Here is an 18,962-nt window from a genome sequence, read left to right on the forward strand (position 1 = left end):
ACTAAAACTCAACTAGAGTTTCGTCTAATTCTTTACCGAAAATTCCCAGAAATTCATTTTCGAATATATAATTAATAAAAATATTAATAAAATCTTATAATTCCAAATCGTAAAATTCGCGGTGTTACATAAGTACTATTAGCACAATAATCATTTATTTCACTTTGAATTGAATATTATTATAAATGCAAAAAAGAATATAATATAAATTACACTCATTATAAAAAGCATTCAAATTCTATAAAATGAAATATATAAAAATAGAATACAAATGTTAATAGATATAAAATGCATATCTACACACTAGTAATATATAATTTCATCAATACTCTCACAAGTTTGATGAGGAAAATATGATATTAAAAAATCTTAAAAAAATATTTTGATCATCTAACTTCAAATTCTTTATTTTTCATAAAATTAAGTTTTTGTACTATCAATAATATTTATTTACTCTTTTAGATATGAAATTAATCTCTTCATAATACACAATTACTCATCTTAATAAATATTACTTTTAGGAATCAAATCTTACAACTAAACCAATATCTTATTAATAAGCCGAATTAACTTTTGCAAATAGCCAACACCCAAAAATACAAAAGAATGAGAGAAAGCAAAATAAAAAGCATGAAATGACGCGCACAACACAAGGCATATATAAATTGTATTTGTTAGGTTGGCACGACCAAACGAACAAACATCAACAGAGAGAGAATTAAAAAAAGGGTATCGTAGAAGAAGAAACTCTGGAGATTCCACCTCTTCCCGTCGTTAGCGACGGTCTTTATATTCGTCACCATTCAGGTTCTCATTCCCTCTCTCTACACATACGTTTTCTTCGTTTCTCTCCGCGTTTCAATTTCAATTTCGATCCGATCGTTCCGATTTTTTATTGCTATTGTATCCCTTTCAATTCCATCATTGTTTCTCTGTGTATTCGCTGAAATTGTTAATTAGGATTTCTCCGGAAAAATTATAATTCGTGCAATGGCTTTCGTTTGATTGATGCGATGCGAATTGATTTTATTTTTGTTGTTTCGACGTTAAATATGATGCTTCCTTGGTTGAATTTGGTCTCGTGATATATTTCTAGGGTTTGTTTTGAGGTTTGTGATCGTGTTTTTTATTATTTGGCGCTAGTTAGTGTTTTGAGATACGATTCTGTTGTGCTCGTCATAGTGGAGCAATTAACGTGCATTTATGTGTTACGCTGTGGCATAAATCCGTTTGTTTGTGGAAATTAGGGATTTTATCTGATTACCGTGTCAATTTAATATCTTGTAACTTCTAGATCTTGTTGGAATTTAGGTGGAGGAAGTTTAGTTTTGGCATAATTTAAGTTGATACAATAGGTTTTAACTTCAAGGTGTAAATGCTATCAATTTTATTTGATCACATGCTTACACTAGTAATTGGTGTTTATTGACCATCTATTATAGATTTTGTGTCATTCCATTTTGTGATTATTATTCTAATCCAACATTGTTCAATTTCATTTATTGCAGGTTGGTCTGGGCTTGAGTTTAAGGGTCTGTGAGTTGTATTTTGAGACATGGAGGGAGCTAGTTTCGTGACAAATTGCTACCAGTATCAGTTTTTTGCATTCCAAGAAGTGCTTGATTGGCGGTTTTTTGTCCTCCGAGATTTTCTTCCCGTTTCCTTTGTTAACAGCACTTAGTGTTCTCTTCCCCTTTAATGACCAGCACAGGGTGTGTGATGCTAAATTCTTCTGATACTAGTGCTGCATCTTTAGTGCGCTCGTAAAAGTAAGCAGCTTGTTCGTTTTCTTCTTTTGGATAATACCCATCCAAAAGTAGTTTCTTGATAGGTGTTCATTTGACCGTGCATTGCTTGCTGACCATACATTCAGTTAAAACTTCTGGTAAATCCTCTACTGGGGTAATAGATAATATTGGTGACTGGCTACTTGATGCTGCTTGCATCTTTTACTGAAGCATTTGCATTTGCATTGAATCAGTGCACGTCATAGTTATTTGTCATTGTTGTCTTGTTGCTCTTGATGGGTATTGCTGGTGACACTACATCTTTCATCTCAAAGTTCTGAAACAAATTCTACATAACTTAGATGAAGTAGCTAGTATTACAGTCGTGAAGTCTCTTGTTATATTGATCTTAGGTGGAGATTAATGCTAATGCTTAGATCAATCAATTCTGCTCGGACCTGAGAAGTTTCAGTATGATCTCTGGTATTTGTTCACTTCTACCACCTTTGTCCCTCAACCATTACAAAGCCGGGGATCTATTAATGAGTAAGGCTGTGCAGTTCTTCCATCAGAATATTTCTGCTTCTGTACCATCTTTGCCATGACAGAAAATTGATGGTGGATTTTACGGGACTAGCAGGCATCTATTAATATTTTATACACCTACAAGCATAGTCTGCAAGAGATAAATGCCATCTATCTTTTGTGTTTTTGTTTAGTTTTGTTGAATAACAAAAAAGCTGCTGTGTTGTTCGGCATCAATAAAGAAGGAGGTCCTTTGTGTTTTGTTATATAAGGAAAGCTGATTTGTGTTCCTCAGGATCAATGGAGAGGTGCATATTTGTTTGCAGAAGATGTTCCTTTCTCCCTTCATTCTTATTGTTGAATACTGGGTAATTATTTTCTTGCAAATACAGGTACAACTTAATTAAGGAAGTTGGTGATGGAACATTTGGGAGTGTCTGGAGAGCTATTAATAAGCAAACTGGTGAAGTTGTAAGTGTGCTTTAATTACTTGGCAGATGAAGGTATGCTCTATTTTAAGTTAGACCTCCCCCTAATAAGTTGTAAACTTGCAGGTTGCAATCAAAAAAATGAAGAAGAAGTATTACTCTTGGGACGAGTGTGTAAACCTGAGAGAAGTCAAGGTCTCTTGCAGATCTGTACAAACCCTTATTTGTCCTGAATTGATTGTCCGGTTTATAACTATTCTATATTATCCCATTTTTGCAGTCATTACGAAAAATGAACCACCCAAATATCGTGAAGCTGAAGGAAGTTATTCGAGAAAGTGATATTCTGTACTTCGTTTTTGAGTATTTGGTGGGTGGCTCTCCTTTTTGGTATATGTGGGCTGCATTAACTGATACCAAATCTATTATAATAATTGCTATTTCAATTTTTGGGTAATGTAGGAACGCAACCTATATCAACTTATGAAAGACAGGCAAAAACTCTTTTCCGAAGCTGAAGTAAGAAATTGGTGTTTTCAAGTTTTCCAAGGTCTTGCTTACATGCACCAGCGTGGATACTTTCATCGTGACATGAAGCCTGGTACTTACTCATTATTTTATCTATAGTCTTGCTAGAAATTTTCTCTCATTTTTTTGTTGATAAAATGGGAAAATTGTTCATTTACATTAACATCATATGCAATGAATGTATATATTTAGCCTTTTGGTCTATCTCATTACTATTTTATAAAAAAATTATGCCAAATTGATAACATGAACTTCGCACTTTTGTCTTTATAATTCATTGAATTCCATATTGCGAGAAAAATAAGGCTGTGGGGCTGGCATATTGTTTTATGCCATTTTGACATTAAGTGTTACTTTGTTTTTTTTTTTGTGCAGAAAACTTGCTGGTTACCAAGGATATAATCAAAATTGCTGATTTTGGCCTAGTCCGAGAGATCAGTTCACAACCACCCTACACGGAGTATGTCTCTACACGATGGTATGTACCTTCAACTTATAATAGATGTATCATGTTCTGTGTATTAGGAATTTTGAAAACATGTATTATTGCATTTGATTAGGTATCGTGCTCCTGAAGTGCTGCTCCAGTCTTATCTCTATAGCTCCAAAGTTGGTAAGTATCTGATGCGGAGTAGTGATGTCATTTATGGTCTTCCACTAATATCATCTTAGTTTCCAATGATGATAATAAGCATTTGTACTATCATGTTATTTATTAATTTCATTTTTCCTTCTAGACATGTGGGCAATGGGTGCGATAATGGCTGAGCTGTTCTCTCTCCGTCCTCTTTTTCCGGGTGTCAGGTATTAGCCTCCCTTCCCTTTCCATAAGTTCCCAGATGAAAGAGTCAATAGATCATTATTAGGGAATTCCAAAATTTGAGTTCCTTCCTTCTATATACCTGGAATGCTTTCTCTAAAGCAATTCTGGTGTGACTGGATGATGAAAATTAACATGTTCCTTAATTGCCGTATTTGCAGTGAAGCAGATGAGATCTACAAAATATGCAGTGTTATAGGCAGTCCAACAACTGAATCATGGGCTGATGGACTCAAACTTGCAAGAGATATTAACTATCAATTTCCACAGGTTAGTTTATCTTAATTTGGGCCATGCTATTTTTAGTAGCTAGCTCCTGTGTTGGCAATATAGGCATTTAAGCTGAGTTATTGAATATGCTTTTATGTCCAAACTCAAGTTGGATAATTTTTTTAATTGTCTCACATTTTGACTACCCCATTTTTCTGCTTTAGGTTCTATCTAACAGTTTGTCTTGTACTTGAATTCTACAGCTTGCTGGTGTACAGCTTTCTGTATTGGTTCCATCTGCAGGTGCTGATGCAATCAGCCTTATCACAGTAAGTAGCTTTGCATTTATCACATGTTGAGCTAGTCCTTTCAACCATTTCTCAACTAACAGAGTCTAATGTTTTTCTTCTTCCTGTTTTCTCTATTCCTACTAATGTAGTCACTTTGTTCATGGGATCCTTGCAAGAGGCCAACAGCTTCGGAGGCTCTCCAACATCCTTTCTTCCAGGTGTTTTTTTAACTAGAAGTCATGTTTTGTTGTCTATCTTCTGTGCAAGAAAGATATCACAATTTTCCCTTTATCAGCTGTTTTTTTACCTATTTTTTCTTGTTTATCTGTTTTGTTGTAGAGTTGCTTTTACATTCCTCCATCCCTCCGCACCAGAGCGGTAGCGAGAGCTCCTCCATCTGGTTTGTATTTTTATTTATGTAGTTAACTACGGACATGTTTATTGTACAGCTGTGTGGGGTTCATAATTGTAGTTATCCTTTTTTGTCCTTTTTCTTCTTTAAGCTGGAACCAGGGGAGCATTGGATCCGCAAGGGGTCAGGAGATATTCCGGTGCTTTACCTAATTCAAAGCTCACCAATAATTTTACTTCCCCGAAATTACATCCTCCTTTAGCTTCAGGTGATCTGAATTGGTTTAGCATAATAGATTGAGTTCCATGTTTCCTTTTCTCTGACTTGAAGAGCTAGAGCTAAATTATATTATTTAATCTGGTTAGAAATATCTATGTTATTCATTATATATCTGAATGAAGGAAAGTGAGGCATGTAACTAAGCCTTTTCCCATTGGGCTATGTGTACAATAAATGTATTTTTATCATTTAGTGGCATACCATGGCTCATATTTTGAATGGCGCAGGTGTCCAACGGAAGCTGGATATGGTAAATCAGGTCAGTTGTTCTCTACTTTCTCTTTTTCTTGCCATATGCATGCTTTCTCTTTACCCCATGATACGCAGAATATCAAAAGCTACTTATAATTTGAGATCCTTTTTTTACATAATAGTAGATTATCTCTTAAATGGTAAATGCTTTTCTGGACTGTTATAGTGTTCATCTAAAATCTATGCTGGTTCATTTCTTAAATCCCTCTTTGTTATGCCAACAATTTCTTATTGATTCTTCTGAAGGATGGAATTAAGAATGATAAGTCGATGAAAACTACAAGGCAACCAAAATATCGTCCACCAGGAAAGGACAGCCCAAGTAAGCCTTTCAGCCTTGCGTTCTCTATTAGTTATTGTATTAGATACTTGCTGTGATGCTTGAGTTGAAATGGTTTACTTATCCATACCCAGTATGTATCCATACCGTGCTTCTTCGGTAGACATGAGATCGATTCATGTACATAAGTACCCTGTACCAGTACCCTTATCAGAATGTGTATTGGCCTATTGGGTACTCGTACCTGAATCCATGCAACTTAAGATATTTCTTTTATGGTTGGCATTTGATGGAAAGGATTCCAAAAAATAAGCTATACATATAACCGCTTCAATTGATTGGTATTCTTTAACAGTATTTTAACCGGAAAGTTAAATGATAAATAATTCTCTCTGTTTCCTTCAATGAACAAAGTGATTGTACTTTTGTTAATTTAGTTATATTTGGTTGTTGGCAGCTTCAATGAACAAAGGGAGGAGTGCACGTGGTGTTCCGGAAACTGCTGAGAAGTTAGGGAATATGTCTGTTGGTACTCGAAGACAATCGATGGGACAACGTCCTCCTCCAATGAAGACTGGGGTCAATTGGATTCCTGAATCTAGAAACTTCATGCTGAGGCCCACTCAACAGATTCCAACTGGAAGAACTTTCACAAGAAAAGTTGCAGGATGACAAGTATGACTTGATGCGCTAGATTCTATAATTGTGAATGTGGGGGTTTTGGGTCTGTTCTGAATAATGATCATAACTTTTGCGAGAGTCTAAACTACAGCGAGTCTTGCTTGTGTTATTTTTAATTGTCGTTTGGCATTGTGTGTAATACACAGTAGTGTTTATGCCTTTTTAATAATATGCAATATTATACAAGTTTTTCTATTTTTGTATGGTGTGGAATTTTCATCTGGTTGTGGCATGATCCACTACATGCATTAACTTGGTAGAGGTGCTTATGCATGATGTATCTGCTCATAAAATAACATTTTTTTTAAATAAAATAATCATTTTATGTGATCACTAACTTTAAGAGATAGTAAAATTTACTTTTGACGGGCTAACTAGAACTAAATGAGGTTTTTACTCTTCTGTGTTATATAAGATTGTGTTTTAATCTCAAACTTTTAGTAATTGTATTCAGTAGTTTATCAATTTGCCGTATTGAGAAGAATAATGTTCAAGACCTGAACTAAGATGGCAAAAAAATCCGTACTCGCGGATAAAACTTGTATGGGCATGGGTATGAGTTATAAATGGATACCTGCATGTATTATAAACGGGTTTTTAAAAGTATCAGTAGTACATACGGGCGAGTATGTGTATTATAATACCCGTACTTGTGGATTCCCGTTATTTATATGATTAATATATTATATTTAATTAAAATAAAAAGTACATTATTCTAACATTCATACACTATGTATATTTTTTTCATTTTACTTTGTTTACATATTTTATTGAGTTTGGTGGTGAAACACCTACAAATATTATTACATGTATAGAAATATACATGTTTTACAAAGAAAATATATACTTTTTGTTAAGAAAATGAAAACAAAAAATCACACAAATAGAAAACACCAATAAATTTAGCACTTTTATCTATTATTCAATCAAAAGGTAAAAAATAATTAAGTTTTATTTCATTTGAAACATAATAGAAGTAAAAAATTAAAATTCATTTATAATATAGGAAACTCGCGGGTACCCGTTGTACCTGCGCTACCCAAAAATACTCGGAAATACCTGTACACGGGTACCCATTGTACTTGCGAGTACCCAGAAATACCCACAAACCCCTGCATACTAGTACCCGTACTGTTTGACTTTCTTAATTCAGTAATTTGCACAAGGAATAGATAAAGAAGCATTTGGCCTCAAATGACAAAAAATTGCAGCAACAACACATTTCCGTTTGCGGGGAAATTTTTTAAAACATTATAAATTTATAGCAATTATGATAGAAAGTATTCAGGGTACATGAAGGAGTCTAGCTACTCTTCATTACTAATGATGGTAAAAAAATCCAACTCATCGGTACTCGTAATAATAACTTACAGGTGGGAGCGAGTTTTGTAATACCCGCAAATTTATATATTTAGCTTTTAGTTAATTTTTTATATATATTTATTATTATTTTAAGATTATATATCATATACTTTATTATTATTTCATAATAAATTACATATATGACTACGATCATAAATTTATCATATAAATATCATATTATTCATATAACAATTATTTTTACATAATAATTATTATAAATATTAAAATTAAAAATCCGTTAGATACCAACAAATACCCACTATCCGTAGGGTACCCACAAATATTATAGGTTTGGACATGGGAAAGTAATACCCACCTCCGCCGGTGCCTGTTGTCATCCATGTCCATTAGTGGAGAATGACAAAAATAGATTTTCAATGACACAGATTTTTTTTTTTTTTTAAATTAGATATTTTAAGAAAATTTATTTATGCCACCTATTACTTTGGTGTGACATATCAAAAAGTTTATTTTCTCTTAATATTGAGGTCGTTTGAGGAGCCTGCTTCCCCAACAGAGGAGCTTCCATCCTTTTCTGATGCCAGGGATAGCATAGCTTTGTGAGTTTCTTCGTCTCCCTCTATGCACTTATTTTCTCTTTAAGTTTTACATTTACTTTTTCTCTACTCTGGTCCTTTATCATTGACAAGAGTCCAATTTATATACCAGATTATCTCGTTGTTGATGAAACATGACTTATGAGATTGTACAAAAACTAGGCTGTTAGTAATATTAATTTAAAAAGCCATCATCATTTGGTTGACTTGATAGGTTCTCATTGTGCTCTAGATGTTGGGATAGGTAACTAAACCTCTGTTAATTTAGCAGATGTTTTAGCTTGAAACTTGTGATTTTAGGTTATGTTGGAATAACAGAGTCTAAGGTTGAAGGGCAAGATCCTGACTAAGTTGAAGAAACATTTTGATGGAATTTCTGGTTGTGAGTGTTTTTGGTGTTTGGCATTGTTTAAAGAGTAAATTAATTGACACCCTGAGTTTTAGTGAAATTATACAAACTACTCCTCATTTTTTTACATTACACAAACCTCCCATAATTCTACTTTCATTACACTGACCAGCCCTGCATAAGAAAATAAGTGTAATATTTTAAACAAAAAAATATGATAAACACAATTAAGTTAGTTAAACAAAACATGATATATTGTGGTGGAGACAAATCCAAATAATATATGAGTCAATATTTCTTTATTATTTTTGGTTCGTTACACTATATTATAAGAGCGATTTAAACAATATTTCAATAGAATTGTTGATTCCACAGGTTAGTTTATCTTAATTTGGGCCATGCTATTTTTAGTAGCTAGCTCCTGTGTTGGCAATATAGGCATTTAAGCTGAGTTATTGAATATGCTTTTATGTCCAAACTCAAGTTGGATAATTTTTTTAATTGTCTCACATTTTGACTACCCCATTTTTCTGCTTTAGGTTCTATCTAACAGTTTGTCTTGTACTTGAATTCTACAGCTTGCTGGTGTACAGCTTTCTGTATTGGTTCCATCTGCAGGTGCTGATGCAATCAGCCTTATCACAGTAAGTAGCTTTGCATTTATCACATGTTGAGCTAGTCCTTTCAACCATTTCTCAACTAACAGAGTCTAATGTTTTTCTTCTTCCTGTTTTCTCTATTCCTACTAATGTAGTCACTTTGTTCATGGGATCCTTGCAAGAGGCCAACAGCTTCGGAGGCTCTCCAACATCCTTTCTTCCAGGTGTTTTTTTAACTAGAAGTCATGTTTTGTTGTCTATCTTCTGTGCAAGAAAGATATCACAATTTTCCCTTTATCAGCTGTTTTTTTACCTATTTTTTCTTGTTTATCTGTTTTGTTGTAGAGTTGCTTTTACATTCCTCCATCCCTCCGCACCAGAGCGGTAGCGAGAGCTCCTCCATCTGGTTTGTATTTTTATTTATGTAGTTAACTACGGACATGTTTATTGTACAGCTGTGTGGGGTTCATAATTGTAGTTATCCTTTTTTGTCCTTTTTCTTCTTTAAGCTGGAACCAGGGGAGCATTGGATCCGCAAGGGGTCAGGAGATATTCCGGTGCTTTACCTAATTCAAAGCTCACCAATAATTTTACTTCCCCGAAATTACATCCTCCTTTAGCTTCAGGTGATCTGAATTGGTTTAGCATAATAGATTGAGTTCCATGTTTCCTTTTCTCTGACTTGAAGAGCTAGAGCTAAATTATATTATTTAATCTGGTTAGAAATATCTATGTTATTCATTATATATCTGAATGAAGGAAAGTGAGGCATGTAACTAAGCCTTTTCCCATTGGGCTATGTGTACAATAAATGTATTTTTATCATTTAGTGGCATACCATGGCTCATATTTTGAATGGCGCAGGTGTCCAACGGAAGCTGGATATGGTAAATCAGGTCAGTTGTTCTCTACTTTCTCTTTTTCTTGCCATATGCATGCTTTCTCTTTACCCCATGATACGCAGAATATCAAAAGCTACTTATAATTTGAGATCCTTTTTTTACATAATAGTAGATTATCTCTTAAATGGTAAATGCTTTTCTGGACTGTTATAGTGTTCATCTAAAATCTATGCTGGTTCATTTCTTAAATCCCTCTTTGTTATGCCAACAATTTCTTATTGATTCTTCTGAAGGATGGAATTAAGAATGATAAGTCGATGAAAACTACAAGGCAACCAAAATATCGTCCACCAGGAAAGGACAGCCCAAGTAAGCCTTTCAGCCTTGCGTTCTCTATTAGTTATTGTATTAGATACTTGCTGTGATGCTTGAGTTGAAATGGTTTACTTATCCATACCCAGTATGTATCCATACCGTGCTTCTTCGGTAGACATGAGATCGATTCATGTACATAAGTACCCTGTACCAGTACCCTTATCAGAATGTGTATTGGCCTATTGGGTACTCGTACCTGAATCCATGCAACTTAAGATATTTCTTTTATGGTTGGCATTTGATGGAAAGGATTCCAAAAAATAAGCTATACATATAACCGCTTCAATTGATTGGTATTCTTTAACAGTATTTTAACCGGAAAGTTAAATGATAAATAATTCTCTCTGTTTCCTTCAATGAACAAAGTGATTGTACTTTTGTTAATTTAGTTATATTTGGTTGTTGGCAGCTTCAATGAACAAAGGGAGGAGTGCACGTGGTGTTCCGGAAACTGCTGAGAAGTTAGGGAATATGTCTGTTGGTACTCGAAGACAATCGATGGGACAACGTCCTCCTCCAATGAAGACTGGGGTCAATTGGATTCCTGAATCTAGAAACTTCATGCTGAGGCCCACTCAACAGATTCCAACTGGAAGAACTTTCACAAGAAAAGTTGCAGGATGACAAGTATGACTTGATGCGCTAGATTCTATAATTGTGAATGTGGGGGTTTTGGGTCTGTTCTGAATAATGATCATAACTTTTGCGAGAGTCTAAACTACAGCGAGTCTTGCTTGTGTTATTTTTAATTGTCGTTTGGCATTGTGTGTAATACACAGTAGTGTTTATGCCTTTTTAATAATATGCAATATTATACAAGTTTTTCTATTTTTGTATGGTGTGGAATTTTCATCTGGTTGTGGCATGATCCACTACATGCATTAACTTGGTAGAGGTGCTTATGCATGATGTATCTGCTCATAAAATAACATTTTTTTTAAATAAAATAATCATTTTATGTGATCACTAACTTTAAGAGATAGTAAAATTTACTTTTGACGGGCTAACTAGAACTAAATGAGGTTTTTACTCTTCTGTGTTATATAAGATTGTGTTTTAATCTCAAACTTTTAGTAATTGTATTCAGTAGTTTATCAATTTGCCGTATTGAGAAGAATAATGTTCAAGACCTGAACTAAGATGGCAAAAAAATCCGTACTCGCGGATAAAACTTGTATGGGCATGGGTATGAGTTATAAATGGATACCTGCATGTATTATAAACGGGTTTTTAAAAGTATCAGTAGTACATACGGGCGAGTATGTGTATTATAATACCCGTACTTGTGGATTCCCGTTATTTATATGATTAATATATTATATTTAATTAAAATAAAAAGTACATTATTCTAACATTCATACACTATGTATATTTTTTTCATTTTACTTTGTTTACATATTTTATTGAGTTTGGTGGTGAAACACCTACAAATATTATTACATGTATAGAAATATACATGTTTTACAAAGAAAATATATACTTTTTGTTAAGAAAATGAAAACAAAAAATCACACAAATAGAAAACACCAATAAATTTAGCACTTTTATCTATTATTCAATCAAAAGGTAAAAAATAATTAAGTTTTATTTCATTTGAAACATAATAGAAGTAAAAAATTAAAATTCATTTATAATATAGGAAACTCGCGGGTACCCGTTGTACCTGCGCTACCCAAAAATACTCGGAAATACCTGTACACGGGTACCCATTGTACTTGCGAGTACCCAGAAATACCCACAAACCCCTGCATACTAGTACCCGTACTGTTTGACTTTCTTAATTCAGTAATTTGCACAAGGAATAGATAAAGAAGCATTTGGCCTCAAATGACAAAAAATTGCAGCAACAACACATTTCCGTTTGCGGGGAAATTTTTTAAAACATTATAAATTTATAGCAATTATGATAGAAAGTATTCAGGGTACATGAAGGAGTCTAGCTACTCTTCATTACTAATGATGGTAAAAAAATCCAACTCATCGGTACTCGTAATAATAACTTACAGGTGGGAGCGAGTTTTGTAATACCCGCAAATTTATATATTTAGCTTTTAGTTAATTTTTTATATATATTTATTATTATTTTAAGATTATATATCATATACTTTATTATTATTTCATAATAAATTACATATATGACTACGATCATAAATTTATCATATAAATATCATATTATTCATATAACAATTATTTTTACATAATAATTATTATAAATATTAAAATTAAAAATCCGTTAGATACCAACAAATACCCACTATCCGTAGGGTACCCACAAATATTATAGGTTTGGACATGGGAAAGTAATACCCACCTCCGCCGGTGCCTGTTGTCATCCATGTCCATTAGTGGAGAATGACAAAAATAGATTTTCAATGACACAGATTTTTTTTTTTTTTTAAATTAGATATTTTAAGAAAATTTATTTATGCCACCTATTACTTTGGTGTGACATATCAAAAAGTTTATTTTCTCTTAATATTGAGGTCGTTTGAGGAGCCTGCTTCCCCAACAGAGGAGCTTCCATCCTTTTCTGATGCCAGGGATAGCATAGCTTTGTGAGTTTCTTCGTCTCCCTCTATGCACTTATTTTCTCTTTAAGTTTTACATTTACTTTTTCTCTACTCTGGTCCTTTATCATTGACAAGAGTCCAATTTATATACCAGATTATCTCGTTGTTGATGAAACATGACTTATGAGATTGTACAAAAACTAGGCTGTTAGTAATATTAATTTAAAAAGCCATCATCATTTGGTTGACTTGATAGGTTCTCATTGTGCTCTAGATGTTGGGATAGGTAACTAAACCTCTGTTAATTTAGCAGATGTTTTAGCTTGAAACTTGTGATTTTAGGTTATGTTGGAATAACAGAGTCTAAGGTTGAAGGGCAAGATCCTGACTAAGTTGAAGAAACATTTTGATGGAATTTCTGGTTGTGAGTGTTTTTGGTGTTTGGCATTGTTTAAAGAGTAAATTAATTGACACCCTGAGTTTTAGTGAAATTATACAAACTACTCCTCATTTTTTTACATTACACAAACCTCCCATAATTCTACTTTCATTACACTGACCAGCCCTGCATAAGAAAATAAGTGTAATATTTTAAACAAAAAAATATGATAAACACAATTAAGTTAGTTAAACAAAACATGATATATTGTGGTGGAGACAAATCCAAATAATATATGAGTCAATATTTCTTTATTATTTTTGGTTCGTTACACTATATTATAAGAGCGATTTAAACAATATTTCAATAGAATTGTTGATGCATTTTGTAACTAATAATAAAGATACATTGATTTGTATATTATTTAGACTTGTCTACACAATATATCATGTTTTGTTTAACTTAATTGCATTTATCACATTTTTTTGTTTAAAAGATTACTCTCTCATGCAGTGATGATCAGTGTAATTAAAAAAGTGAGGGGAGATTTATGTAATTTCACTAAAACCCAGGGGGTGTCAATGTAATTTACTCTTGTTTAAAATGTTTGTATAGATGTTTGAAATAGGAAAAGTAGTTTTAACATGAACCGGAAGGAGATTGCTTGAAAGAGTAAGTGGAAAGAGGGTAATGGGCTGGGAAATGTCGGATACAAGCGAGGTCAAAATTAATGAGATCAGGGTATACTGTAATAATTATTTTACTTGTTTTATTCTTATCAGGCCCTTTCTTACAACAAACAATCAATATATTATAAAGTCGCAATAGGGAAAAATAGAAAGTAATTAATATGAGCATATATCTGTTACTCATCTGTGCAGATTTATGAAGGGGTTGTGTTGACGGTCTAGTCTTTTTTGGAGTGTGTTTTTGCCACTGATCAATTCATTTTGTTGGCTTTGAATAAACTGAATGTGCGGAAGATTGAGCATCTGTTGCATCTGGAGTGCAACAAGGTATATTGCGTTTATAGTCATGACCACTTGTAATAAGAAAAACCTAATCCCACTTCAGTTCACTTCCAATTATGCTGACAATAGGTAATGGTGGTAATTTCATGCCATGTATTTTTCTTCTTCTTTCTATCTGAACAAGTTTCTACTGACGCATTAACTCTGCCATGTGACTGTATTTGCTGCTTGTAAAATCTAAATGGCTTATGGCATTAAGATCTTTGTGGAGAGTTAACAGGGATAATATTGTGCTTCTATTATTTCTGTACTTTTCATATTTTATCCCCTAAAAGGGGGACAAAATGATAAAAAAATTGTGGATGGGCCCTTTTGGTGTGGGATGTGAAGGGCATTATAAATCAAGCATTCAAGTAAACATTGCATGGCATCATGGCAGTAACATTTTTTGTGTTGTAGTTGCTTTTTAAGGTTGGTTGTTTATATTTTTGTAAACGTCAGGAGAAGGTGATGTGTTTTTTTTATATGGGTAATTTTGTGTTTGTATATTTTTTCATACCATCCTCTTCAATATTCTGCCCTGCCTTTTCTATTTGTCCTTTCTATTCACCATCTTTTTCTCAGGTGCAAGTTCTGCACAACAATCATGTCACCTTTCAAGACCGCAAGGCTCACAACAATATTAACTGCATTCTTTAGATTCTCTTCCAAGTGCCTCAAATCTATAGCTTGGCAAAGAGCGCCGTGGTAGGTTGCAGACATAAGCTTCAAGAGTAGTCCTAATGGGTTCACATGTTGTGTTGTTCTGCAATGTTCGCATGAGTAGTAACAGGGTTTGCTAGACATTTGAAGCTCAGAACAATATGAAGCCATTGCTATCTCACTGCTCTTGAATCCATAATTCAAACTCGGACAGCCACCCACCCGAAATATTTGAAGGCGGCCTGCTATTGTAGAGAGCATTAACCAGGTCAGAAATCTGAGCAAAAATGAGTTTTTCCATTGTAGCGAAATGAGCCTATGCTAATCTTGTATTGTCCGCTGAAAATCCATCAGGAGTGAGTACCTTGAAATTTGCCACCAGGTTGTCATTCACAGAGTTTATCTCCCTTTCGTTGGATTTTGTTGAGACTCCAATACCCTACTAGATGGTAGTATTGTGCAACGCAGGTGGCATCACCTTTTTTTATCTCTAAGGAATAGTTTGGAATTTTGAATTCTTCAATAAAAACCCAAATAGATTGACAAGAATACCACTTTTAATTGTTTATCCTATACCCTCATGGCTAGGTTAGGAGAACCTTAAAAAATTCACAGTTAAAAAGAAATGTTGAAAGACATGAGTAAAGACGGAGAAATTAATGGGAGTTGATAACATTATTTAAATAGTTATGTGAGAAAGAGAAATTAATAGCAAAGTTTATTAAAATTAATACATTGCATTAAATTTTGATTCTTTTGTACCTGGCTCACAGAAACAAATGGGAAAGCATACAATGAACCTCAGAGAAGAATGTGTTCATTGTTTGTGGGTCATGGCTGTTGGAACCATTTTATGTGCTTCTTATTGGTCTGCCTGGACTACCAGAGAAGCAGCTATTGAGCAAGAGAAGCTTTTAAAATATTACTTTGCACTTGATACTGTTATTGTAGAGGCTGAGTAGAATTACTGACCAATGAGGTGGATTAGCTTTATAGGTTTTGGAACCATATCTTAAGATTTGAGTTTTCAACACAAACTTTATCTGAGGTAACCTTAAGTAGGTACATGGCTCCCAAATATGCAACTAGTGGAGAATTAACAGATAGATCAGATGTTTTCTCTTTTGGAGTTGTCCTCCTTGAGCTTATAACTGGAAGGAAACCTGTCGATCCAACGCAACCTGTGGGAGAAGAGAGTTTGGTTGAGTAGATACAACTGAACCTGGTTCTTCCTTTTATATAGTGAAATATATCATTAAAAAGATAACACCCAAAACACCTTAGCCAAAATCTTTTATAGACTGACTTGATGGGCTTTTTAACTCTTGAAAGGGTGCATGACCACCTTCAAAATTAGTTTTCTTTTGACTCAGTTTAACATATCATAGAGTATAGCTCATGGTAAACGGTATGGATATGGGTACATGGTTCACTTGGATACGCGATTCGTTATTTTTCACATTAATTTATGAAACCTTCTTTATGATGAATCCGATACGTGGTACACAATATAGTGAATTCAGTATGCCTTATGTATGGCAAATGAGAGAATTATGTAACTATGGTATAACTTGCAATAAACATATTAAAGATCTGCTTTCTGCTCCATGATTTGGTAGTGGTACTTCTATGCTATTATATGTGTTGTGAGATTGGTATAACTAGCATGTAGCTATATGATATTGTGGATAGTGAAATGGAAATTTTTTAAGGACAAGGGGGAGTTATGCCCTTGTTTATGGGAAGTTGGGAACTATAAAAGTTATGATTGTCCAATCCGACTTCCAGCCAAAAACGAAAGTAAAACAAGTGTTGCCAATCAATGGTGCTTGTCTTTGTCTGCCAAGTGTTATGTGTAACTAATTTTGGAACTTGGATAGAAAATGTATCAATGATAAGTTGGTGGTGCTGTTTTATTGGATATACAGATACTATAGGCTATGCTGTCTTCATATAAGTGTTTGTTTCTAGACTGCTGCAATTGTTCTTTATATAGCTTATTTTTTTTGTTATTGTTTTACACATACGTTCTTTGCAAATGTAAATGATTTTATTTTTTTAAGAAATGTTAGGGCATGCATTATGTTTGCTTCTGCTTATGTATACATTTTTTAGATTTTTCTTTTACTCCTGTTTGATTTTTTTAATCATGGTCTGTGAATTTTGATTCACTAGTATTATTATCAACATCATTTACTGCTACTGATATTTTTTGGCTGCCAATGAGAATAAGTGGTTACAAAACTTTTGGTCCTTAAATGGCTAGGATGAGTGATTTGGTAGTATTGGTGGCACAAGATGCTAAAAGTGTCTCCTCCACCACAGAGATATGGTGCCACTTAAAGCCTCTATTTTTCTTAAGTACTACCCCACAGAGAAGTTGTTATGTTAATTTTTGTACAAAACTGAGAACCTAAAATAAAATAAATTTTCAGGGCGAAATAAAATCATGTATCCCTTGAAGTTTGACTCTATGGGCTACAATGTGTGCTTCAGTTCTTGTTTTTTCGCCAATGGTTGAAACTTGAATAGATATAGAATTTGATGAACTTGAGGCATACTCCGACCATTTGTAAGTGCTTTTTCAATCTTCTGTCATAGCTAACACATTCTGATGGAATGACATTCTCAATTATTCACGAATGTTCATTCTTGGTGGATTGAAATTATGGGTAATCGATCTTGGTAGAATAGAGTGAGAGAAAGAGAAAATGATTTCCTTGTGCCGCTTTCCGACCGTATATTAGTGCCACAACTCACTCTGCATCTTCTTGGACCAATCTAGTAGTTTTGCCTGTTATGTTTCTTTGTTCAGCCTTGTTGATGCTTTTGCTTACCACATGGGGTATTTTTTATGTTTTGCGTATGTAGAATCATTTCTGATTTTAGTTCATTCAAACACAAGCTTATAAAAATGCTGATAATTGGAAATTTGGATGTAAGGTGTTCTAATAATTATCTGTATACTCTCAGTGTTGAGTTTGATAAGGGTGAAAAACCTATACCTTCTAAGAGAAAAGAAACAATGGTGGACATGCATTCAGAAGTTTCTGCTACATTGGTTAATGATTACAATGGTAACATGATTGTTGATGCTGGCCCTTCAAAAAGGATAAGGTAACTGTCCAAGAAACATGATCAGGGTTTGTACTAATCTGGAACAAGTACTTTAAAAGGAAGTGGCATGAAATTTCATTCCACCACTAGGGCCCATTCCCTGAATGAAGTGGACAAGTGACTAGAAATTGATGACCATATTCTCTTGAATGCTCCTCCTCAATCTTCAATGATATTAATGTATATTAATCAATAAACCTGTAATGCAAGCACCGACACAATAACTTGTATGAGATGTATTTGGATCGCTGGTGGAAAAAATATGTTAATAATTATTTATATCATAATATTTTATGTATAATTACTTATGGTGAAACCAACTTTATTTGAATTACATAAAAAATCAACATATTTAAGTTGCTAAAATAATAGTAAATCAACAAGGTTAAAAATGGTTGGTAAATATGACTAGATCCTTATGCATGATGTTAGCAGTTTGATTTATACCACATAGTAAGTCACAATGTTTATATATCTTGGGTAAGTCATACAAAATAATAGGAAATAAAGAAGATATAAATCATAAGATTGATTTAGGTAGATGAAATTGAAAAGTATTGGAGAGTTATATATATAATAGAAATGCATGATTCAAGAGTAAGAAAATTTTAACTTTAGTGGAAATCTTAAGTTAGATTAGAGCTTATATTTTCTCAGGCTTTTCTGAAAAAATTCTGACTAAACAGGATTATAGGTTATAATTTTTGGCCAAATAAACTTATTAGCTAGCATAGAATGTCCCCCAAAGCTTTGTTAAAGACACTCATTGTTCCATTTTATATTGTTTTGTTCACAACTTCTATAATGTTTCAAGCAAGGAAAAGGAA

At 33.6% G+C, this 18,962-nt stretch overlaps 3 protein-coding genes and 1 long non-coding RNA gene across 5 annotated transcripts; 3 read left to right on the forward strand and 1 right to left on the reverse strand.

Moving 5' to 3' along the window:
* On the forward strand, positions 1,679 to 6,574 carry LOC109331522 (cyclin-dependent kinase F-4-like). Of its 2 annotated transcripts, none has more exons than XM_019566067.1 (16): positions 1,679 to 2,560; positions 2,645 to 2,723; positions 2,807 to 2,875; positions 2,961 to 3,050; positions 3,143 to 3,281; positions 3,584 to 3,686; positions 3,769 to 3,821; positions 3,946 to 4,012; positions 4,190 to 4,298; positions 4,502 to 4,567; positions 4,678 to 4,746; positions 4,868 to 4,928; positions 5,032 to 5,148; positions 5,387 to 5,418; positions 5,658 to 5,733; positions 6,146 to 6,574. In XM_019566067.1, the coding sequence occupies exons 1-16, from the start codon at positions 2,553 to 2,555 to the stop codon at positions 6,361 to 6,363; spliced, it is 1,356 nt and encodes a 451-aa protein (XP_019421612.1). In that variant the 5' UTR covers positions 1,679 to 2,552; the 3' UTR covers positions 6,364 to 6,574. The 2 variants fall into 2 exon arrangements, with proteins under 2 accessions (XP_019421612.1, XP_019421613.1); XM_019566068.1 differs by having other exon boundaries at positions 6,149 to 6,574.
* Positions 9,210 to 11,291, forward strand: LOC109330794 (cyclin-dependent kinase F-4-like; the record flags this gene model as incomplete). Its single annotated transcript, XM_019565072.1, has 7 exons — positions 9,210 to 9,284; positions 9,395 to 9,463; positions 9,585 to 9,645; positions 9,749 to 9,865; positions 10,104 to 10,135; positions 10,375 to 10,450; positions 10,863 to 11,291. Coding segments are annotated over 7 exons (648 nt in total), but the record flags the coding sequence as incomplete, so codon positions are not given.
* Positions 12,953 to 14,642, forward strand: LOC109330767. The gene is made up of 2 exons (XR_002105714.1): positions 12,953 to 13,011; positions 14,227 to 14,642. It is a non-coding gene; the product is annotated as an uncharacterized LOC109330767 (long non-coding RNA).
* On the reverse strand, positions 14,923 to 15,319 carry LOC109330795 (phenylalanine ammonia-lyase-like). The gene is made up of 2 exons (XM_019565073.1): positions 15,201 to 15,319; positions 14,923 to 15,121 (listed from the first exon to the last, which is right to left on the reverse strand). Exons 1-2 carry the CDS (start codon positions 15,317 to 15,319, stop codon positions 14,923 to 14,925), a joined length of 318 nt encoding a protein of 105 aa, XP_019420618.1.

This window comes from Lupinus angustifolius, chromosome LG17 (genome assembly GCF_001865875.1).
Source record: "Lupinus angustifolius cultivar Tanjil chromosome LG17, LupAngTanjil_v1.0, whole genome shotgun sequence".
Lineage (NCBI taxonomy): Eukaryota > Viridiplantae > Streptophyta > Magnoliopsida > Fabales > Fabaceae > Lupinus > Lupinus angustifolius.